The 22,611-nt window shown below is 51.8% G+C and overlaps 9 protein-coding genes across 9 annotated transcripts; 5 read left to right on the top strand and 4 right to left on the bottom strand.

Moving 5' to 3' along the window:
- Positions 1–209: 209 nt before the first annotated feature.
- On the bottom strand, positions 210–754 carry QC763_106440 (uncharacterized protein; the record flags this gene model as incomplete). The annotated part of the gene is made up of 2 exons (XM_062907219.1): positions 210–465; positions 535–754. 2 exons carry the CDS (start codon positions 752–754, stop codon positions 290–292), a joined length of 396 nt encoding a protein of 131 aa, XP_062770148.1. The 3' UTR covers positions 210–289.
- Positions 755–1,330: 576 nt separating this feature from the next.
- Positions 1,331–3,135, bottom strand: QC763_106450 (uncharacterized protein; the record flags this gene model as incomplete). The annotated part of the gene is made up of 2 exons (XM_062907220.1): positions 2,097–3,135; positions 1,331–2,047 (listed from the first exon to the last, which is right to left on the bottom strand). The coding sequence occupies exons 1-2, from the start codon at positions 2,610–2,612 to the stop codon at positions 1,331–1,333; spliced, it is 1,233 nt and encodes a 410-aa protein (XP_062770149.1). The 5' UTR covers positions 2,613–3,135.
- A 49-nt stretch (positions 3,136–3,184) lies between these two features.
- On the top strand, positions 3,185–7,508 carry ADP1 (FAD-dependent urate hydroxylase). Its single transcript, XM_062907221.1, has 4 exons — positions 3,185–3,756; positions 3,831–3,943; positions 4,008–4,298; positions 4,353–7,508. The coding sequence occupies exons 1-4, from the start codon at positions 3,614–3,616 to the stop codon at positions 7,040–7,042; spliced, it is 3,237 nt and encodes a 1,078-aa protein (XP_062770150.1). The 5' UTR covers positions 3,185–3,613; the 3' UTR covers positions 7,043–7,508.
- Positions 7,509–7,635: 127 nt separating this feature from the next.
- On the bottom strand, positions 7,636–8,583 carry QC763_106470 (uncharacterized protein; the record flags this gene model as incomplete). The annotated part of the gene is made up of 1 exon (XM_062907222.1): positions 7,636–8,583. One exon carries the CDS (start codon positions 8,581–8,583, stop codon positions 7,636–7,638), a length of 948 nt encoding a protein of 315 aa, XP_062770151.1.
- NOG2 (GTPase required for pre-60S ribosomal subunit nuclear export and maturation) lies at positions 8,521–11,347 on the top strand (the record flags this gene model as incomplete). Its single annotated transcript, XM_062907223.1, has 4 exons — positions 8,521–9,048; positions 9,108–9,785; positions 9,842–10,005; positions 10,385–11,347. Exons 1-4 carry the CDS (start codon positions 9,039–9,041, stop codon positions 11,345–11,347), a joined length of 1,815 nt encoding a protein of 604 aa, XP_062770152.1. The 5' UTR covers positions 8,521–9,038.
- Positions 11,348–12,021: 674 nt separating this feature from the next.
- QC763_106490 (uncharacterized protein) lies at positions 12,022–13,575 on the top strand (the record flags this gene model as incomplete). Its single annotated transcript, XM_062907224.1, has 2 exons — positions 12,022–12,265; positions 12,334–13,575. The coding sequence occupies 2 exons, from the start codon at positions 12,022–12,024 to the stop codon at positions 13,320–13,322; spliced, it is 1,233 nt and encodes a 410-aa protein (XP_062770153.1). The 3' UTR covers positions 13,323–13,575.
- Positions 13,576–15,263: 1,688 nt separating this feature from the next.
- QC763_106500 (uncharacterized protein) lies at positions 15,264–16,232 on the top strand. The gene is made up of 2 exons (XM_062907225.1): positions 15,264–15,602; positions 15,659–16,232. The coding sequence occupies exons 1-2, from the start codon at positions 15,482–15,484 to the stop codon at positions 16,195–16,197; spliced, it is 660 nt and encodes a 219-aa protein (XP_062770154.1). The 5' UTR covers positions 15,264–15,481; the 3' UTR covers positions 16,198–16,232.
- Positions 16,233–16,409: 177 nt separating this feature from the next.
- Positions 16,410–18,093, bottom strand: QC763_106510 (uncharacterized protein). The gene is made up of 3 exons (XM_062907226.1): positions 17,381–18,093; positions 17,174–17,328; positions 16,410–17,101 (listed from the first exon to the last, which is right to left on the bottom strand). Exons 1-3 carry the CDS (start codon positions 17,682–17,684, stop codon positions 16,556–16,558), a joined length of 1,005 nt encoding a protein of 334 aa, XP_062770155.1. The 5' UTR covers positions 17,685–18,093; the 3' UTR covers positions 16,410–16,555.
- Positions 18,094–19,870: 1,777 nt separating this feature from the next.
- Positions 19,871–22,084, top strand: MAS1 (Mitochondrial-processing peptidase subunit beta). The gene is made up of 5 exons (XM_062907227.1): positions 19,871–20,121; positions 20,248–20,373; positions 20,433–20,510; positions 20,569–21,254; positions 21,314–22,084. The coding sequence occupies exons 1-5, from the start codon at positions 19,975–19,977 to the stop codon at positions 21,699–21,701; spliced, it is 1,425 nt and encodes a 474-aa protein (XP_062770156.1). The 5' UTR covers positions 19,871–19,974; the 3' UTR covers positions 21,702–22,084.
- The last annotated feature ends 527 nt before the right edge of the window (positions 22,085–22,611 follow it).

The following is a 22,611-nucleotide window of genomic DNA, read 5'->3' on the forward strand; positions in this document are numbered from 1 at the left end:
GGGTCGGAGCTTTTTCCAGCGGTGGAAGCTCCTCCCATTTCCCAGTGAAGAATCAAGCAATCCATGGATCTCTTGGCAACAGCGGGGTACGCGGCCTTAGCGCCCCATGACGTTGCTTGTCTGGGGAATGTGGGTCTTTTCAGGGATGTCTCCGACAGGGGCATTCTTCATCAAGCTTCAACTTCAGGCACGACTCGGGAGACATGAATGACCAAACACCTGAAGCTATAAGTACTCCTTCTGATTGACTGTTCTCAGACCCGATGAAATCTAAACAGCCTCAGCCTATTCAGCAGTGATCACTCTTCCCATCTCCACCGTCAACACAGCTGCTGCACTTGGCCTGGTATTTGATGTTGCCATTGCTCCCACCCGTGCAATAAAAGAGAGAATGATTCACATAGGCCGAGGAAGTGGACTTGTCTGCCTTTTTGAGGGCTTCGATAATTTGGTTGTAGTAGTTGCCTAGGTAGGAGAGTGTCAGCGTTGAACCTGGGGAATCTGGATACCTCAAGAGGATGGGAAAGGCGATACCTTTGCGAAGAAGGACGTATCCGCAATAGTGCAAGCCGGTCTTGCAATTGGCGGCATCCACTGCAGCCGGTGCGACGACTGCGAGGGTGACGGCGAGGATGGTAGAGAGCTTCATTTTGCGTGATTGAGTAGTTGGGTTTGGTTTGGTTGTGAGAGTTGTGCCGTCAGTGGTTGTGATGTGATGCGACTGAGCTTGATGGACGTGTCTCCAAGCCAACATCCCTCGACAGATTTTATACTCGCAAGATCATGAAGCTTCTCTTGCAGGTGAGGCCTCGGCCTTGGTGTCACGCCGTCTTATTGGCATCAACATCAGCACAAGGTAACATCATGGTCTTTACCGAGACTCGCTCCGTGTGGAGTTGTAACTTTTTACATGACACTAGCACAAGGCTGATGGTTCATAGTTAGGCCGATCTTGTGTTCTCAACTACAGTCTTACGGCTTTCAAAGCCTCAGCTGCAATAAATGGACCCTGGCTGTTGCATTGTAGTATGCCTGCCGAATCCTGCCCCTTATTAGCTACCCCTTAGGGATGCCTGTTAGCGGCATGACATAACTAGATGCTATATGGTTGGTGGACTCGTAAACACAACATACCACGCTCAAAGGCTCATGAGACCAGTGGTTCATCTCACCGGATTTCGGCACCTTCCTCCACAAAAAGGACCTTGAAGGGCTCTTTCTAAAATACCCAAGAAATCCATCGCCAATCAAAAATACCAGTCAACTATAGGTAGTCCATGAGCTCGCTTTCCATTCATCCGTGTCTTCACTCGAGCCAACTCGGCTTACTCTATTCAAGCAAAAATTTCTCCAAATACCCACCGAGCACCTCCAGGGCCTCCTTCAAGACCTCGGTCTCACACACATACCCTATTCTCACAAACCCCTTAAAGTCCCTTGCCAGCCCGAAGCACGGACTCGCTGGCATAAACAGCACCTTTGTCTTGTCCAACACATCCAAGACAAAGTTTGGGTCATGAACCGGTACCAGGCCTCCTTTGCTGAATTGTACCAGGGCGGTTGTCCCAGCCGTAGGCTTTACCCACGAACACACTGAGTGATACTTCTCGACGAACTTGCTCAGAATCTCGAGGTTTGTCCGGGCAAGGTTCATGTTCCTCTCCAATAGAGACCCGAGAACTGGCTCCGATAGAGCATAGCTCCCGACTTGATCGTCAAGCTGCGAGACGCTAATGGTAGTGTAGTCCCGAGCATGAGCCACGGCTTCGATGATGCTCTCGTCGCGGGCAGCTACCCATCCTATCCGGATGCCAGCCAGAGAGAAGGCCTTGGACATGGAGCCAGTGGCAACAGCCTTTGTGTACCCCAGGGTGAGAATGGATGGAGGGGCGGTCTGACCGTCGGGTAGGGAGTGGTAGAGAGGGTTGTAGACCTCGTCGGCGAAGACAATGATGTCCCTTTCTTTTGCGAAGGAAATGATGTCTTCAAGGACAGACTTGGGGGTGGTGCTACCCATGGGATTGTTGGGATTGTTGAGGACGATCATCTGGCCAGGGTCAGCACGGGCTGGTATCAAGGCGGTCGGGAACACACACCTTGGTGTTCTCCTTTACCAACGATTCCAAGTCCTTCACATCAGGTACATAATGATTTTCCTTCGTTAACTCCCAGAGTGACACTTCAGCCCCAAGACTTTCCGGCACAGCGTATAGCTGTTGATACGTCGGGTAGACGCAGACAACATGGTCACCGGGTCCAACGAGGGTGTAGAACAACAGGAAGTTGGCTGCGATGGCTCCTTGGGTGATGATGATATTCTCGGCAGGAAGAGGCGATGTCACAGGCGAAGTGGCATCAGCCTGAGGGGAGGACAGGCCACGGTCCAAAAGTGAGGCAACACGCTGTCGAAGCATTTTAGAGCCGGTGATTGCACCATAGGTCAGTTTCTTGGAGGTGGAAAGTGGACTTGGGAGGTCTTTATCAGTGCAAAGCTGAACAAGGTCTTTGATGGATACCGAAGCTGCACATGTTTCGGCGATGTTCAAGACACCAGGTGTGTTTTCAAGCCTGTTCATCCATTGCTCGACTTCGAAGGGTTGAATCTTGACCATTTTGGACGGGTGGGAGTGGATTGGCGTTTCTTGTGATTCTCTTTGATGTCAAGGTAAGAGTGAGTGTTGATGACTTATATAGTTACTTTCCAAATTGTCGCTCTGCGCCTTCTCCCATCTCCATGAAGACCTGCGCCCTTCAATGACATGCTCTAGTGGAGTTACAGAGTACCTTGTGCACTTCTCAGAGCCTCATGGGCATGGAAGTTTCCATGATCCTAAACACCTGCCGTTCGAAGGTAGGAAGGATCCATAGGAGCCGATATTCAATGCCTGCTATCGATATTAACCCCAAGTCTGTTTACTATCGACCCATACAGGTGAGGGGAAGCGGAGTTGTTGGAAGTTGATAGCTCCTGATAACGATAAAATCTGTACCTAGGGTGACTGTCACCTGAGTCTGCTGACCGTTTCAGCAGCGCCCACTTGTGCGACACCCCTGGAAAGACGTGGCAGGGAAGTGCAGATGAGATCCACATTGAAAGCGGTACAGCCAATCGAAGGGCTCGGCTCCGATTGAACCGCTCCAGGCCCGCTCCAGGATGCTCCGTGCCTCTCCACAGCGACATCATCGCCTGGGGAGCGTTGGACGGCTGAAGGCCGATTGCGCCAGACAGACACACAGGAGAGTTCCCTCTTTCAACACTGCCATGTTCAACATGAGGCTTTATTGACTGATGGACACCAGTGCCTTTTTTGGACATTGATGACAGGTACCTGCTGGGACGACCTGTGAAAGAGCATTAGCTTCCCACCAGTCTGGAAGCTCTGCATTGGCGTTGATCTAAACTCTGCCAGGGTAGTGGTTGAGTCTTTCGTGGGGTTGGTCTGACGCCCTTGTCGCCTGCCGGCTCAGCATCCGCCGATCTCAACAGCTTCCATCTCAACACGCACCACAGCTTCGCAAGCTTCTTCCATCGCATTGTTGCAACAGTCCCAGTTGGCATCAAATCTCTGAGTTTCTACTTCATCACGGCCCGAGCTGGCCTACCCCCGCCATCATGGCATCCAAAATACCACGGGCGCTAGCCTTGCTGCTATCGCTGTCATGCGCTGTCTCGGCCGCCAGCAACTACTCGTCCATCGACATGCTGCGAGTCCAGGCAGCACTGATGGAGGGACGTCCGAAAGACTGTCCACCATGGTAGGTTTTCGGTCTCAAATGGATTTCCCAATCTCATCATGTCCAGAATGCTTACGACCTGTCTTCTTGAACAGCTTCAACTGCAACCTCCCAGCCCATTCGTGCGGTCAGTTCGCTCCTTGTAGTGAATACAGCGGCAAATGCAATTGCCCTGATGGCTTTGGCGGTGACAATTGTCTTGAACCATGTATGCGCCCCTTCATATCACAACTATTTACGCAATGGCTGTACTCACACCATGTGCTCCACAGTATGCGGCTCTCTCTCCAGAGGACCTGATCGACCGAAACGGGAGGGCAAGTCCTGCCAGTGCGATGATGGATGGACCGGCATCAACTGCAATGTGTGCACCAACGATAGAGCCTGCGACGCCATGACCGAGACTGGTGATGGTGGTGTTTGTTATACCGGCGGTGAGATTGTGAAGGAGAACTTCCAGATGTGTGATGTTACCAACAAGGCTATTCGTAGCCTGTTGGGCGCCCAGATCCCCCAGGTCACCTTCAACTGCAAAAAGGAGACGAAGCTGTGTGATTTCCAATGTGAGTCTGATGTGGCACCTCGTACTTTGAATGCTTGAGCTGACACTTTTACAGTTTGGGTTGATCAGAAGGAGTCTTTCATGTGCCATCTCGAAGAATGCGATTCGACCGCCGACTATGACCTCTCGGGAACGAAGAACTCGACTTCCTACAAGTGCGAAAAGATCAAGTGCGAGTGCATCCCCGACCGTATGCTCTGTGGCGAGAATGGCTCTGTGGACATCAGCGATTTCCTGGTCAACTTGATCAAGGGCCCTGCCAAGTTCGAGTGTGTGCAACGACCGGGCGAGGACAAGAAGTGCTCTTTCCAAGAGCCCGAGATGAACAACCTGATCAGCGATATTTTTGGTGACTCGAGCATTCTTCTCAGCTGCGGCGCCGGCGAATGTCTCTACCACACAGAAGTCCCCGGTTATGCTCCCCAGGTCCCCAAGATCAACACGCCATTGATTGCTGGAGTCATTGCAGGATGCGCACTCTTCTTGGTGGGTGTCATTCTCCTGACATGGTACTTGTCCAGAAGGCAGTTCAAGTATGGGCCTATCCATCTGGACGATTCAGATGACGAAGCCATCAAGCTCATGGCAGACCACAAGCCGGCCTCCCTTTACTTCCAGAACGTGTTCTACAACCTGAACGGAAAGCATATTCTTTCGGGCATCCAGGGCATGGCTCATCCCGGAGAGATCACGGCGATCATGGGAGCCTCGGGTGCTGGAAAGACCACCTTTTTGGACATCTTGGCCCGCAAGAACAAGCGTGGCCAGGTTTCTGGTGACTTTTATGTCAATGGTGAAAAGGTCAGCGATGTGGACTACAAGAACGCTGTGGGATTTGTTGATCAGGAAGATACCATGTTGCCCACTCTCACGGTTCACGAGACCATCATGACCAGCGCACTTCTTCGCCTGCCAAGGGACATGGGAAGGGCCGCAAAGGAACAGAGAGTCGTCGAGGTCGAAAAGCAGTTGGGTATTCACCACATTCGAGACTCGTTGATCGGTTCCGAGGAGGGCAAGGGTCGGGGTATTTCGGGCGGAGAGAAGCGCCGTGTCAGCATTGCCTGCGAGTTGGTCACCAGCCCGTCCATCCTCTTCCTCGATGAGCCTACCAGTGGTCTTGACGCTTACAACGCCTACAACGTCATCGAATGTTTGGTCACATTGGCAAAGACGTACAAGCGGACAGTCATCTTCACGATCCACCAGCCTAGGTCCAACATCGTTGCCCTGTTTGACCGCCTCATTCTGCTCGCTCAAGGCAAGACCGTCTACTCTGGACCCCTGCACCTGTGCCAGGAGTACTTCGATCAGATCGGTTACAGCTGCCCTCCCGGTTTCAACATCGCCGACTATTTGGTTGACCTGACGATGCATGCTTCCTCCACCACTTCCTACGACGACGGTGCCCTGTCTACTGATGGTGGTAGCATCGGCCCCAGTAGCACCCGGGCTGTCAAATCGGTCGCTAGTATCTCTGGTAACAGTGTTGGTGACGAGAGTACAGTTACGGCTGGCTCATCACGTCCCAGAGGCCCGCGTCGGGATTCCGTAAGGTTGAGGCAGGAGCGGGAGCTCTACACTCGGCGCAAGCAAGCAGCTGATACAGCTGCTTTTTCGGACGCCAGGGACGAGATTGGAGCGTACAAGGTTCAACGCCAGGCACCCGGCCAACAACCAACCCCAATCGCGGAAGATCCTGATGATTTACCTCCTCCTGCCACCACTGGAACCGATCTTGACATTCTCGTTCACTCTTATATCCAGTCAGATATCGCTGGCAATACGCATGACCAAATCGAGCAGGCTGTTGCGGCAGCGACTGCCAGCAACGGCCAAAACGCCAATGGGTATGTGGCAGATGGACCCAACATCAACCTTGGTGCGATGGGCAGAGGATATACTCGCATCGGATATTGGCGACAGTTTGTTCTTTTGTCCCAGCGTACCTGGAGAAACCTCTACCGGAACCCCATGTTGATGCTGACCCACTACGCCATCGCCATCCTCCTCGCCGTTTTCGCTGGCTATCTGTTCTACGGCCTGACGATGGATATTGCTGGCTTCCAAAACAGACTTGGTCTTTTCTTCTTCGTCCTCGCCCTGTTCGGCTTCAGCACCCTGACCAGCTTGTCCGTGTTCTCCCAGGAGCGGCTTCTCTTCGTCCGTGAGAGAGCAAATGGATACTATTCACCCATCACCTACTTTGCGGCCAAGGTTCTTTTCGACATCATCCCTCTCAGAATTATCCCACCAATCCTGCTAGGTGCGATTGTCTACCCAATGACTGGCCTCGTTGCCGAGCCAGCCAAGTTTTTGGTGTTCATGCTGGTCCTGGTACTTTTCAACTTTGCTGCAGCAGGCATTTGTCTGTTCATCGGCATTGTCTGCAAGGACCATGGCGTTGCGAACCTGATTGGCAGCTTGGTCATGTTGTTCAGCTTGCTTTTTGCCGGTCTGCTGCTGAATCACAACGCAATTCCACCAGCAGCTCTCTGGCTCCAGTGGCTGTCAATCTTCCACTATGGCTTCGAGGCGCTGATCGTGAACGAGGTCGCTGGGCTCACTCTTATCGACCACAAGATTGGTATTGATATTACAGTGCCTGGTGCCGCCATTCTCAGCTCGTTCGGTTTCGATAACCTGGCCATGTGGATGGACATCATCAATCTTGGTGTATTTGGTGTTGTGTTCATCATTCTGGCTTACGCCGCTATGCATCTTCTTTTGGTCGAGAGGAGATAGTCGTGGGCGGCAGGCGGAGATGATGTTCCTTGCAGGCTTCGTCTGTTACTAAATCTTCAAGAGGCGTCTTGCTTCCGGGGAGTTGGTGAGGTAGAGAGTGGTTTTTGTTTTGCGTTGTTGCTGCATGTTTTTTCTTGGATTACTTGAACACATATCATGTACCACTGGTAGTATTGTACACGACGGACGGACGATGAGGGAGCAAAGGATGGGATGGGAATCAGGGGCAATCGGCGTTCTGACAGGCGTATAGTCATTTTGAATTTGATCACCGAAATATGTAGAGTAGGAGAAACATTATGTGATTTCTTTCTTTCTTCCCTTCTTTTTGTACATATTCCTGTTCTTCTTCTTCTCTGTAGAAGCTAAACAGAGTGTCTACAATATTGTAAATAGCTCTTTTCAGTGGCCGGTTAAACATTGGCTCTTTCAAAACAAATTCTATTTGTACACGCCTACTTTCACCTAGGCTTTGATACATGATGTAACTAATGTAGTCTCATCGGTTTGCCGCAACAAACAGGCATCCCCACCTGCTTAAGACAGCTTCATCTCTCTCATTGTGCTCTCGAAACTCCCGGATCGCTCATTTACTAAGCATCGATAACCAGCTTGCCACCCGAAAGCTCCTCGGCCACCAACTTCCTCCTGACCGCCGCCTGGGTCGCCGCCCTGGTAGAATCAGACAATCCAGAGGCCATACCTGAAATTTGCGCCTGTCTCGTGGCCACGCTGATCGGCGGGCCAGAAGCCTCCCAAATGTTCTTAGCGGCGCTGCTAATCCTGTTCTTGAACGTATCCTCCTTGAACAGCTCCTCGACCCTCTCCTCCAGCTGCTTCTCCGTCACGATGAAGCTCTGTGCGGCAACAAACAGCTGAGCAAGGGCGTCTTTCCTCTCTTCTGACTTTTGCGCAGCCAACTGTTCAGTCTTTTGCCTGGCCTCTTCGGCCCTCTCGAACCGGAGTGGACTAGGCTCGACCTGGACCTTCAGGGCGGTGGACGCCTTGACTGTCGACCGGGTGAGGATTTCGTCCTCGCGCTCGGGCTTGTTGGCGCAGGCGATGTTGAATCCGACCTTGTACCGGGAGCGTTCGAGGATTCTCCTGTCGTGGGTGGTCTTACGGCGGTAGAGGCTAAGGGTGCCTGCTGCGAGGTTCTTGCGGCGGATGGCGGCTGCTTTGCGGTGGGCGGCTTCGGCGGCGGATTTGGGGGGGAGGCCGGCGGCTTCGGATTTGGAGAGGGGGGTGGCGGCTTTGATGAAGGCGGATGTGGCTTTGCGGCGGCCGCCGCGGGTGGGGAAGAGGTTGCGGGGTTTGGGGAGGTGGCCTTTGACGGGGGGGGGTTTGACTTCGGAGGATTGGGGGGGTTCGGGGATGGTGATGAACTTGGGGGAGTCGGGGGGGAAGAATTGTTGGAGGTAGGAGGGGGTTGTCGAGAGGGAGCGAGAGAGCTGCCGGGATACTGGTCTGGGTGTGAGGCGGCAGTTGGTGAGGGCGGCTTCGAGGCCGGTGAGGGCCGGTCGTGGAAGCGATGGAGGCATGTTGTTTGTGGTATGGGGGAAGCTTCTGTCTGGAGAGACAGGAGTTCGGGCTGGCTTCCTGGACTACTGGGGGATTGTCGACGACGGCGAGGTGCGAGTGGTGGTGATTCGACTTGGAAATTCTGAAGCTTGCTGGGGCCGGCTGATTGACAGACGCTAAGCCGGTTTGGGAGTAAGGGCGGTTGAGCATTGGGGGTTCTGCCGCGGCTGACCGCTCTTTTTTCAGAGACTTTTGGAGCTCCACCCCTCCAAAACTTTCCCATTTACTTTGCGCGACTGTTGCTCTTTTGCACCCTTTCCAACTTTTCTCTCCTCGTCTTCCACATTCACTTTCCCCCGTGGAAGACCGCAAAACATCAATTTCCAATCCCTCAGATCCTTTCTCGCGGGCGAGGTTCTTGTTTTGCCTTTTCTTGTCTCCTGGTTTCAGCTTGGCGTTTTAGCATTTCACCAAGATGGGAACTGGTACGTCGCAGCATTCGTCGATATCGCAATTGACGTCGCCCTCTAACTCTTCATCACAGGGAAGAAGGAAAAGTCCCGCATGGAGCGGCAGGGCAAGCCCACAGGCGACCCCAAGGTGAAGGGTGAAAACTTCTACCGCTCCGCCAAAAAGATCAAGACCCTCAATGTCCTCAAGGAGGGCAAGGCGATTCGCAACAAGGATGGCAAGATCGTCAAGGCTGCCTCTTTCCAGAGCAGAGAGCGCCCCAAGGCTGTCATCGAGCCAAACCGAAGATGGTTCAGCAACACCAGAGTCATTTCCCAGGACACACTCACATCGTTCAGGGAGGCTGTGGAGGAGAACCAGAAGGACCCATACTCAGTACTGCTCAAGAGCAACAAGCTTCCCATGAGCTTGATTCGTGATGACGGACCCAAGCTCGAGGATGGGTTGAAGAAGCATCAAGCCAAGATGACAATCGAGAGTGCGCCCTTCTCAGAGACCTTTGGACCCAAGGCGCAAAGGAAACGTCCCAAGCTGAGCTTCGCCACTGTTGACGAACTGGCGGGCCACACCGAGTCGAGTTTCGATCAGTACACCGCGAGGCAGGAACAGATCAAGCTGCTCAGCGGTACTTCTGGCACGGCTGAGGTGGAGAACAAGGAAAGTGTCTACCCGGAGATTGACTTCAGTGTCTCAACGGCCAAGGAAGCCATCTTCTTCAAGGGTCAATCCAAGCGCATCTGGAACGAGCTCTGTAAGCATACACGCACTCACGTTGGAGGTCAGTATTGTTCTAACCTATTCTCACAGACAAGGTGATTGACTCTTCCGACGTCATCCTCCACGTTCTCGACGCCCGTGATCCTGTCGGCACAAGATGTCGCCACGTGGAGAAGTATCTTTCTACAGAAGCTCCGCACAAGCATCTCATCTTCGTTCTGAACAAGATCGATTTGGTTCCATCCAGCACAGCCGTAAGTACAACCATTTTGTATTGTATCACATCACACATTCTTGGTACTCCTCGATTTTTATTGGGAGTACCCCAGGGGTTTTGTCAGGATGCTTCCGCACATTCATGTGCCACTGCAATGGAAGTTGTGCGTTACATCCCTGGGAGATCGATATCCACCTCCAACTTCTTTGGCCTGGTCATCAGGTCGGGGATTGTCAGACTCCGTCTTGGGGTTTTGGCGCCGGATACCGGACGTGTTTCATACGAGTTGAAAACCGCCGCGCCCCTCACTGGGTAATTTTGTTGCGGTTTTCTTAGTGATGTTTCATACATTTCTCCCCATCATACATCTGCATTTGAAATTGTTGCTTCCAAGACGGACGCTAACAGGTTTTCAGGCTGCTTGGATCCGTGTGCTTCAAAAGGATCGCCCCACCTGCGCCATGAGATCAAGCATGAAGAACCCGTTCGGTCGTGGTTCTCTGATCGATCTTCTCCGCCAATTTAGCATCCTCCACAAGGACCGCAAGCAGATCAGTGTTGGTCTGGTTGGGTATCCCAACGTGGGCAAATCCAGCATCATCAACGCCCTCCGTGGCAAGCCTGTTGCCAAGGTTGCACCTATTCCCGGTGAGACCAAGGTCTGGCAGTACGTTACTCTGATGAAGAGGATCTACCTGATTGATTGCCCGGGTATTGTACCACCCAACCAAAATGACACACCACAGGACCTTCTTCTCCGTGGTGTCGTCCGTGTTGAGAATGTCGAGCATCCCGAGCAGTATATCCCTGCTGTGTTGAGCAAGGTCAAGCCGCATCATATGGAAAGGACGTATGAGCTGAAGGGTTGGAAAGACCACATTCAGTTCCTTGAGATGCTGGCTAGGAAGGGCGGCAGACTGTTGAAGGGTGGTGAGCCAGATGTGGACGGTGTGGCCAAGATGGTCTTGAACGATTTTATGCGAGGCAAGATTCCTTGGTTCACCCCCGCGCCAGCGATGGAAGGGACCGAGGATGCCGACTCTGAACTCATTGAGGGCCGCCAAGGTCGTCTCGGTGAGATGCGGAAGCGGAAACGCGACCTCGAGGCTGAAGGCGAAAGTGTTGCCGATACATCCATGGCTGGGTCGACTCTGGCGGCCACCGAGGATCTTGCAGCTTCAGATGACGAAGATGACGATTTCTCTGGATTTTCCAGTGATAGTGACTCTGAGGGTGAGGGCGAAGATAACGAAGACAATGAGGGCGATGATGCCGAGGATATGATATCCCTCGGCGAGTCGAGTGATGAGGAGGCATCAGATGCTGAGTCGGAGCAAGAGCCAGATCCGCCAGCGTCCAGGAAAAGGAGAAAGGCGTAGTTAAGCCACTTCGATTCTTATCTTGTTGCAGCGAAAAGTACCACGTATTGATTTTTAGTAATGAAACCGTGGAAGGGTTTGGGCACAACCCGAATGATACCTCTGCCCATATCATACATTTTTCGTTCCAATTCTGCTTGCTTGTGTATCTGTGTCGGCAAAGACAACTTTTGTTGCCAGTGGCTGGGAAAGGCCATTGTTGGGCTCGGTCTGTCGGACAAGTCTGGAATTGGGATGGTAGATATCTAGTGGTGGATGATCTCGCAGATGCGACGGTGACCTTATCATGGTGTTGCACAGCATGCTCAAGTCGAGATGGGTATCACTGGGCTGAGGCTCACAGGCGATATGCATGCACGGTCCCTTGTTTTTAGGTGTGAGCCGAGCGGATGAGACCATCACTTCTTTACATCTTGAACTTGCCAACGGTCTGACGGGCGCTGGGGCGTAGTTGTTCAAGATATTTGGGGCAATATCGCCGTCATGAGAAACAATGAGTTCGTTGCACCAAACGGCACATCTTGCCGTCCTTGGTGGAAATGATAATTGGGAGTCTGGTGATATAAGTGTTGGGTTACCTCCCCGTTGCTGTGGTCAGTTGTGAAGTTGGCAGCTCTTTCACTTGAACCCAGGATTACCTACCGCCGCTGTCATCTATCACCTACACTTCGACTATGTTTGCTCACATCTTCCTCTTCTTGGTGCTGGGGTTGAGCTTCGTGGTGGCTGATGTCGCGGATATACAAACATGTTTGTTCCACCTATACTCAGTCGATGCCAGTTGCAGCAACAACCTCACAGTTGGCCAATTACCAGGTGGTCAACTTCAGGGAAGCAAACTCACAGAGTCAGCAACGTGGTTCCGGTTTTTTGATGGTCGTCTTCTAGACCACGCCCTACGGGGGTGCTGGTGGGCTCGTACAGTTGTCCCTGTCCCCTGTCCTGTCCTTGCTCTGTTCCAGCTAATCTCTTGTTCATTCTTCTAGCCGTCTCGACAGTCTTAGTCTGTGACGTTGCCTTTTCCGACGTGGAAGAACCCGACATGCTTTTCTCTGTCACCACGCACGGCGATGCCCAGGCTCTCAGTTACAATGGAACATTTTCCTTTTTCGCCTGCCGATCTGGCCGCTACGACAAGGTGAACTACTACCTCGAGCAGCCGGACGCAACGTGCCCGCAAGTCTTCCTTCACGTCGACCCCGATATGTCATGTTTTGATGAGCCGTTTCTCACTATGACAACCACACCCGCGCTTCATTTCTCAACGCCAGTCCCCTCTGCCACAGAGAGTACCAGTACGGACGATTTGTTGAGTACTGCGTACTATACTGAGACAGTCGGCGAGTCAACTTCGACAGCTCACGATACAGAATCTCCCGCCACTTACGACACAGACGGTCCCCGGGTTACTACGTTGATCTTCCAAACCACCACACCTACATTAACCATCACAGTAGACGAACCCCCCCCAACCTCAGCCTCCTACCCCCCACCTTCCACCCTCCCACTTACATCATCCATCCGCCCCCAATACCACACCCTCAGCACCCTCCTCTCCCCTCCCCTCCCATCCCTGACCGCCCCCTCCATCAACCTCACAGCCTTGCCTCCCACGACCTTCCCATCCCTCTCCATCCCCAAACCGTTCACAACAGGCCTCTTCTCCTGGACAAACTCCTCTTTCCCCTCCACCCTCAAAACTAAAACCCTCAGCCCGGGCGTTTATGGTAGCGGAAGGGGTTCTTCCCTCAGCATGCAGACACCAACGGTGTATTACGGCACGGCAGGGTTCAGCCGTCCACCCAGAACTCCTACCCCGTCATACGAACCAATGCCTTTGGTGACGACGTTGATTTTTCATACGGAACGGGAGGAGGGTGGGGGAAGTGTTACTACCGGGCCGGTGGTGGAGACCTTTACGGTGACGGCGGAGGAGGGGGTAGTGGTTACCTTTGCTGTGGAGGTTGAGCGTTAAGGGGGGGAAGTTTGTTAAAGGTGCAAAGATGAGAGAGGAAGGAGGAAAGACAAAGGAAGAAAAAGGAAGATTTAGTGTAATGGTAGTAATAATAGTACAGGGAAGAGGCTGTTTGGACTTGGCTTGAAAAGGGGTTGTAAAGTGTTGCTTGGTGGCTATAAGTTAGGGCAGGTGTGCAAAGAGTGTCCCGTTGTTAAACTTGGCGTTGAACGATTAACTAAGGGGGGGTCTTTGAACCCACCATTTTCAAGTACTGTGGTGCAGGGGTAAGTTTTGCCTTCTCGTCAAGTACTCGCGCTAGTCAAGGGCCACCCTGGCGATTGTATTCTACAAAATAACCACCATATCTATAGCTAATATTTTGTATGCATACCATTCGCTGCAATTACTGCCTCACACCGACTGGGCATCGAATCCAACAGCGTTTGAAGGTAAGATTCCGGAAGCTCTTGCCAGGCCTCCTCCACGTACCTCTTCAACTTCGCGTACGACGGCTTCTCTTCAAGGCCGTATTTATCCTCAATATAATCCTTCATCCAATTCCAACAGGATTCAATAGGGTTCAAATCTGGGGAAAAAGGAGGCCAATCAACTACTCCAATCTTCCTATTCTCAAGATCCTTCTTCGTACCGGCCGCTCGATGGCCAGGTGCGCCGTCCTGCATAAAAGAAAGCTGTAAATGGTGTTGCTCGAAGGTATCGTCAATGAATTCGTGGATACTGGGAAGGATATTCCTTCGGTAGGAATGCTCATTGATCGATCCCCATTCCTTTTCCCAGAAGATACCAGGGCCTTTGGTTGAGCCGTAAAAACAGCCCCAGAACATCCACCCTCCTTTTCTCTGGTGCTTTTCTACGATACAAGTAGGGTCCCATTCCTCGTCGATTCGGCGTGTAACATACTGCTTGCGGTAAGGACCACCAACTACCCAGGTTTCGTCACTCCAGAGGATTGTACGCCATTGTTCGAGAGTCCAGTCCTTATGTTCTATAGCCCAGGCCAGTCGTTTTTGCTGGTTGGCTTCTGAAATAGGAGGCTTCTTCCGAGCAACTCGACGGCGAAATCCGTGGCGGTAAAGAGCGTTGCGAATCGTAATCCAGTTAAGAAGGGAGTTGAAAAGGGCAATAGAAAGCTCCAGGAAGCTCATCCGACGGTGTGCCTTTAATTCACACACATACCGAATAAGCTCGAGCTCTTGATCGGCTGTAATAACGCGTGGTCGGCCAGATCGTGGGGCGACCTCGGCCGCCGGGGCTCGTATCGCATAGCGGATTTGGTATTTCGTATAACCAGTGGTTTCTTGAATTCGGGATTGGCTAAGGTGGCCGTCAAAATAGAGGGTACGAATTCGTTGACGCTCTTCAGTAGTAAGGTGGCGATTGGGAGCCATTGTGGTGCTGGCTGGCTGGCTGGCTAAGTGGTATTGAAAGGTAGAAAACACTGGCCCGGGGGAAATTGCGGTAGAATTTTGGCCGAAATTGGCCTAGCCAAAAAAACAGGAACCACTGGGCGGTACTTGACAAGGGGGCAAAACTTTTGTATGTAACCACAGTAGAAATTGGGTGTCTTTTGCGGTTTGAGAAAGAATGTAGGATAACCAACCAGTAAGAGAGTAAAAAGCAAAGCAGCGAAAAACATACAGCACCGGGGATTCCCCAGTGGTCACCCACCTGAGTACTGGTCCGGCGGTCAGCTGTTTGACTAGGGGAGAGCAGACGGGATCCCGTATTTTCAACTGCCTATGGTCGTATGTGATCGTTATGGTTAGGATTTAATGTCATGTAGGGAGTGAGGATGAGAAAATAGGGGTTTCACCAGGAGACAGTCTGAGAGACAGAATGACAAATTCCCCTAGAGAGGTATTTGGAATTGACCAACGAGCACCCGATGCCGAACAGGTATTTCGACGGATCGGGGAGCGATTAAGATTTTCGGAAAAGCGATGATGCAACTGAGCGCGAGCAGCCCCTCATTCACCCCACTAACACACCCCCTATCTACCTATCTTCATGTGTAACAAGAGCTCCCATCACATCATCCCGAGCCTTTCTGTCGCGGTCTAATTCTTAATTCTATAAAAGCCTCATTCACTACCCATCGTCCGTTCGTGACTGTCACTCATCAATTCTCAACTTCACAAACAAAGTAAACCACCAAGATGGCCCTCCCACCCAAATTCAACGCCCACCGCCTCACCTTCTCCTCCTCACTAACCTCAGCCCCCGAACCAAAGCACACCATCGAGCTTTTCCTCGACTACGTCTGCCCCTTCTCAGCTAGTCAGTCCCCCCTCTCAACCCACCCCCCCAAAGCATACACTAACTCCCTCTACCAGAACTCTTCAACCATCTCTACAACAACATTATCCCCAAAATCATCTCCCCCAACCCCTCCCTCTCCTCCAAAGTCGACTTCATCATCCGTCAACAAATCCAACCCTGGCACCCCTCCTCCACCCTCGTCCACGAAGCCGCTCTCGCCGTCCTCCAACTAACCAACTCCCCCGCCAAATTCTACCAGTTCTCCTCCACCCTTTTCGCCCACCAAAAATCCTACTTTGATATCTCCCTCGTGAACGAAACCCGCAACCAGACCTACCGCCGCCTCGCCAAGCTCGCCTCGGACACCATCTCTGACCTGGACGAGGAAGCCGTCTATAACCTCCTTGCCATCCCCTCCCAACCGGGCGAGGACGGCGCCCTCAACGCAGGCAACGCCGTCACAAACGACGTGAAGCTGATCACCAAAATCAACAGACTTCTCGGTGTTCACGTCACGCCTACTGTAATCTTCAATGGCGTTGTAGCAAATGAGATTTCGAGTGGGTGGACTGAGGAGCAGTGGAAGGAGTGGTTGGACAAGAATATTGTTTAGCTTAGGAGAGATAGCATGCACTAAAAAGACTAAAAAAAAACGGTTGATACTGATGCTATGCGGAATGTAAAAAAAAAAAAAGAGACGGACAATCTGTCTCATGCTACCATCCCTTTAACCGCTCCAAAGTGACTAAAACTACTCCTTCTCTAATATGTGGAAACTGCCATGCAACAAACAAAGACCTCAAGGGAAAAAAGAAAAATCCATCATAACTCTTTCTAGACATTGGTTTGTTCTTGTCAGTTGATCAAAAAGGAAAAGAAAAAAAAGAGAGAGAAGTGGATTATGTACAAATACGCCGCCGTCCCCCCCCAATCCCACCCACCACCCCATACATCATAATCCGACAATCTATTTACAATCTATCCAACTTTCTCCTCTCGTTTCTCGTCCTCTTCTGCAGCTTCTTGTACTTCTTCTTCTTCATCCGCAACTTCCTCTGCCTCTTCACACTAATGGCCTGCATGGCCCGGTCCTGTAGCCGTCTCGACTCGTCATACTTCAGCTGGCGCAGCGCCATCCTCTCCAAAAACGTCCTCGGCTGAACGCCGCCCTGCTCCGCACTGTCGATGAGTTCCGGGCTGTGCGCAACAACCTTGTACTGCCCGTCCGCCTCCACCGTCTCCTCGATCGTGACCATGGCCTTGTACACCCTCGTCTGGGGCTCCTCGCTCGCTTCCAGCGTCGTGCCGGCAAGTTCGTCGACAAGAGCATCAACGGCGGCGGCGGCGCCATCGGCCATCGGCTTGGGTGCCGGAGGCGGCGCATAAGGCAGGAACTGGCCTGCCATGGAGTTGAGCTGAAAATAGACGTTGCTCTCGCCGCTCATCTCAAACGGGGCGCCGTCGGCGCGCCTCGGCGGCTCTCCGGTTTCCTGAATCTCTTGCTGCATCCGCTCCTGCTGTTTAAAGACACTAGTGTTGGCTTCATCATCATTCAACTTGGAGAGGGGATGTTTTTCAAGGTCATGTACCGTTTGTGACAGGGTCGACAGGACGTCAGACACCCTGTGACGCGGCGAGCGGGTGTTGAAGATCTCGGCAAAGGCATCCTCGGTCACCGTCTTGGGGAGGAGCTGTGTGACGGAGATGGGCCGGTGGAGGGCGAAGAAGGTGGACAGGGCGAGGGCTAGATAGAGGGGTAAGCAAGAGATGTGAGTGATATTGGGGAGGATACGAACCCTCGTCCTTGATGTGCTTGGTGCTGGGGACGCTGGGGAGCTGGGGGCCGGCGTCCTTGGCCTTTCTTTTGCGCTTCTCGCCGGTCGTCTTGGAGTTGCCCGAGGCGGGCACGGAGGGCCGGGCGGCGAAATCGCGGGCGCCGTCATCCGGGCTTGAGGGTTTTGAGGACGAGTACCGGCGCTGGTGGAGACCATTGGCCTTGTAGGCGGCTTTGGGAGCCGACGCAGTCAGGGAGGAAACCACCGTCACAGGCGACTGGGGAGCCGCAGACGCGACAGCCCGTCGCACTGATAACGGCAGCATGGTTGGCGAGGTGGTGGCGGCTGGTTCTGGGGTGAGAACAAAATTCGCAAGGGTCCTCTTCAGAGGTGCCCGATCACAAAGGCTGGCTGCTTTCTGAAAAGGACAGCGAGAGACGACGTCGAGGTGTCGAGATGTCGAGATGTCGGGAGGTGGCGGGTGGTGCGCTGTCAAAGGCAGACGCTATCCAGGTTTGCAGTCACGTTTGACGATGACCTGCCAGAGGGATGGAAAGCCTTGTTGGTGGCTCCGGCTCGGCTTGCTTCTTCTCTCGGGCGCTATTTGCCGTGATCGCCTGATGGTCTGTGCGGCTTCAAACGTCTCGTCTCGATTGGTACCTGGAGTCCGCATTGGGTAATAACCGGGGCAGCAAGAAAGTGAAGCTGTCTCTCCCTCACCCAGCTCCTTACACCGACCCTAACTGCCTTTCGTCCATGCGGGGAAACACAGAAAGGTGGGTTCTACATGCCCCCTGACGGAAGTGCATATGGCATTGAACTTACTACCAGCCATGGATATTGAGAACAACAGGTAAGCAATACCGCATATACTCAATCGAACCAAAATTGTCCGCGCCCGCCACTATACCTACAGGAGTTTGGCTTAACTGCCAAGCCACCTATAACCCGATCACTGGGTCCGATAAAATCTACCATGATTTTTTTATTTAGTTTTTTACGATAGCTTCATAACTTTTACTATTAGCTTTAAAAGATTTTGATTTATAATAGTAATACTAAATTACTTAATTATATTAATATATGACAATTTAATATATAAAATTAAATAAAACCGATTTCATTTAAAGTAGAGAAAATAGAATGTTTTGCTAAAATTAACGATATATTTAAAACGATAGTTTTATAAAAATCATTGTTTCTTTAAATATTGAGAGATATTTTTATTTTATTAATATTTTTTTCAATATTAAATTTCCAAATAAATAATATAGTACCGTTATTAAGTGAAAAATAAGATATATCAGAAATTTAAAATATAAATACTTTTTCTAATCAAAATAAATTTACTAAAGTTATTGTGACGGGCTCTTATTTGGAACTTTTGAAAAAGATATTAGTTGAAAGCACTTTTAGACAGTTTCGCAGTATGCAATTCACGCTTGTATTCACGGTATCTTGTGTTTACATTAAGACATTTTATTGTGCACTGTTTAGCTGCACCGAACCAATTGTCAAAAGTTACCTTCAACTCATATCCCTTGTAGAGGTTCTATACAGAGATTCGTCATATATACAAAGTATCTACTTAATAGAGCAGAGTGCTGCAAAGCCTTGCATCTACTATTATAGTAAATAAAAATAGCCTCAACTTTATATTTAGAGTATATAAAGTCCTATAAGTGCCCAATATAATGTGTGGGGCAATCGACCCACAATAACCCACACTTTCGGTAGGCTCGTTAGCCGAATTCGCCTTGTTTTGTATAGCCGTGACCTGTGACCTATATTGTATGCGGAATACCATGAAGCTGGATATCGTTATTTCGCTGCTTTGACAGTAAACATCGTTGGATATCGTGGTGTCCCGGTGAAGGCGGACAGGATAGTTATGCAGCGAGGTTTCTCTAAGTGGTTCATCCACCCATGCATCATTGTTGTTGCTCCTCGAATAGGATAAGCTGAAACCCGTAATTGATGGCGCGATGAGCAATAGGCAACCTGAAAACAGCTCGAAACATGACCTTGGGAGGATGAATGACTGTAATTTCGGATAGTGCCAGGTGCAAAGGTGCAGATAATACATGGTGGGGTCCATGTTGGGCTGGGTAAAGTAACGACGGTGATTGAAGATGAACTACGTTAATGTCTGGTGAAGGAGAGGTTTCTGGTTTGACCAACCCAAAGTCCTGCTCAAGTGTCGTGTTTCTGAACGTGCTTTCCAGCACCCAGGTGTGGGAAAGAAGGACGTGGCATTGCGACTTTCCCAGACTCTGATGCTGAAGCTGGAAATTTCAAGAGCTTCTCAAGCTGTCAACCTTGAAGCTTCCAAGTATGTAAACGATGACCCAAAGTGTTGCTGGTTGGTGGGGCACTGGCAAAGGAGTGGCAGGAACGAATCCTAAAGGCGGAATTTGCAATTGGGCGCCAAGAAACGCATAGCTCAAGCACGTGACGCTGGGCCCCGGTGCGCAGCTCTGGCAAATTGGCCCGGGCCTTCCCGAGCTTGCCTTGGAAGTGAGGCAAAATCACTGCTGCATAAGTCTGTTTTTTGAGGTTGAGGACATTTTCTTCAACCGCCCTTCCACCCCCCCGACACACACCCATCCGCGTCCATGGCGTCCCGGAGACTTGCTCTGAACCTCGCCCAGGGCCTGCGTGGCCGCTCTGGAGGTCTTTCTGTCCCCGTCAGACGAGGCCTTGCGACACCTCACTCGCCCGCCCTCAAGACCCAGACGACGACACTCAAGAATGGCCTGACTGTGAGCTTCCCCCCGGCCCTCCCGTCCGCCCGTCCACAGCCTGGCCGCCATGACGTCGTGCCAATTGGTCCTTCCTGAGCTTGCTACAGCTTCATATACTGACTGCAACTCTTTCCCAACCCACAGGTCGCAACCCAGTACTCTCCCTATGCGCAGACCTCGACGGTCGGCATGTGGATCGATGCCGGCTCCCGCGCCGAGACCGACGAGACCAACGGCACTGCCCACTTCCTCGAGCACTTGGCCTTCAAGGTACGGTAATCCGGGCTCGCCCTCTGCCGTTCCCGGCTAACATGAATACACTTGGGCAGGGCACATCGAAGCGGACTCAGCAGCAGTTGGAGCTTGAAATTGAGAACATGGGCGCCCACCTCAACGCATATACCTCGGTTTGTTGCCGTCTATTCTATTCCGGATACCTTCGTCGAAGCTAATTCTCGAGTGTAGCGCGAGAACACCGTCTACTTCGCCAGGGCCCTGAACGAGGACGTTCCTCAGTGCGTCGATATCCTCCAGGACATTCTCCAAAACTCTAAGCTTGAGGAGTCGGCTATTGAGCGGGAACGTGATGTCATTCTCCGTGAGTCGGAGGAGGTTGAGAAGCAGTTGGAGGAAGTTGTTTTCGATCACCTGCACGCCACCGCTTACCAGCAACAACCCCTCGGCCGCACTATCCTCGGCCCCCGCGAGAACATCCGTGACATCACCAGGACCGAGCTTACCAACTACATCAAGAACAACTACACTGCCGACCGCATGGTTCTTGTCGGAGCCGGTGGTGTTCCCCACGAGCAGCTCGTCGAGATGGCTGACAAGTACTTTGCTGGCCTCCCCTCCAAGAGCCCCGAGTCCGCCGCCTACCTCCTGTCCAAGAAGAAGGCCGATTTCATCGGCTCCGATGTCAGAATCCGCGACGACACTATCCCCACTGCCAACATCGCCATTGCCGTTGAGGGCGTCAGCTGGAACGACCCTGACTACTTCACTGCCCTCGTCACCCAGGCTATTGTCGGCAACTATGACAAGGCTCTTGGCAACGCTCCTCACCAGGGCAGCAAGCTCAGCGGCATCGTTCACAAGAATGATCTTGCCACCAGCTACATGAGCTTCTCCACCAGCTATAGCGACACTGGGTACGGACCGTTTTGCTATGTTGTGTGTGAAGGTTGACTTGATACTAATACGTCTATAGTCTGTGGGGCATCTACATGGTCACCGACAATCTCGCCAACGTCGATGATCTTGTTCACTTCTCCCTCCGCGAGTGGACCCGCCTCTGCGGCAGCGTCACCCCCGCCGAGGTTGAGCGCGCCAAGGCCCAGCTCAAGGCCTCCATCCTCCTGTCCCTCGACGGCACCAGCGCCGTTGCCGAGGATATTGGTCGGCAAATCGTCAACACTGGCCGCCGCATGAGCCCCGGCGAGATCGAGCGCGTTATTGATGCCATCACGGAGAAGGACGTCATGGAGTTTGCCAACAAGAAGATCTGGGATCAGGACATTGCCATCAGCGCCGTCGGCAGCATCGAGGGTCTGTTTGACTACGCCAGAATCAGAGCCGACATGAGCAGAAACTTTTAGACAGCCCCCTTGAGTTGAAAAAAGAGAGCAAGTAAATAAATCTGATGGGGAGTACGAAGAGCAGATAGTGTTTTTTTTGCTTCTCCGACAGTCTTGAAAGGGGCGTGTCTGTGTGATGAGTGTGGTGTTTGTACAACGGGGACGCCGGCGGATTAAAAAAATCACAGTGTATTATAATTCGGTGGTTTGTCTGTTTCAAGCTAGTCCGCCAAAAGGAAGAGAAGGAAAATGGCAAGGGGAGGGGTGAATGGGTGAAAGGGAAGGGGAAGAGACCTATGAATTGTACTGTAGAGAGAGGGGTTCTGGGTAGACATAGAGCCAATCGACACTGCTTCTTTGCTTAAGCCTGACCATCTTGCTGAATGAAAACGTGGGGGTTTGGTGAGGGAGTCCAGATGATGGTGTGTTTGATGGATGTGTAGGGCACTTGTTTGTGAGTGGTGGGGTGGGTTATCTGATGGAGGTGAGGTCGATAGGGGTAAGGTGGTGGTGGTTGTTGTTTGTGTATCCTGGGTGATCATACCTGGTGGTTGTGTCTTTTTTTGGTAAGGGAAGTCGAGATGGTTGTTGGCTGATGGGTGGGTAGTTGGACGAAGTTTTGGGTGAGTTGGGGGTTCCATCGTTTGTCTGCAAACTTTGTGAATGTGAGAGGGTGACCAGTTTGGGGTTGAAAGTGAGGTATGATATGGAGAGATGGAAAAGATTCTATGTACGTGCGATGGTGTGGCGGATTCCACATTCCAATATTTGTTGCGTAGTTGTGGTCTTGTGTCGGAGAGAGATAGTTTTTCTGATGGGAACGGTTCTGGTGATGAGAATATGGGCTTGTTTAGCTGGGTGACTAGGTACATGGGATGATGGCGACGGCTAGGGTTCTCTTGTGTTATGTTGGAGACTATAACGGATAGGC

The sequence above is a fragment of the Podospora pseudopauciseta genome, chromosome 1, assembly GCF_035222475.1.
Source record: "Podospora pseudopauciseta strain CBS 411.78 chromosome 1, whole genome shotgun sequence".
In the NCBI taxonomy this organism is placed as follows: domain Eukaryota; kingdom Fungi; phylum Ascomycota; class Sordariomycetes; order Sordariales; family Podosporaceae; genus Podospora; species Podospora pseudopauciseta.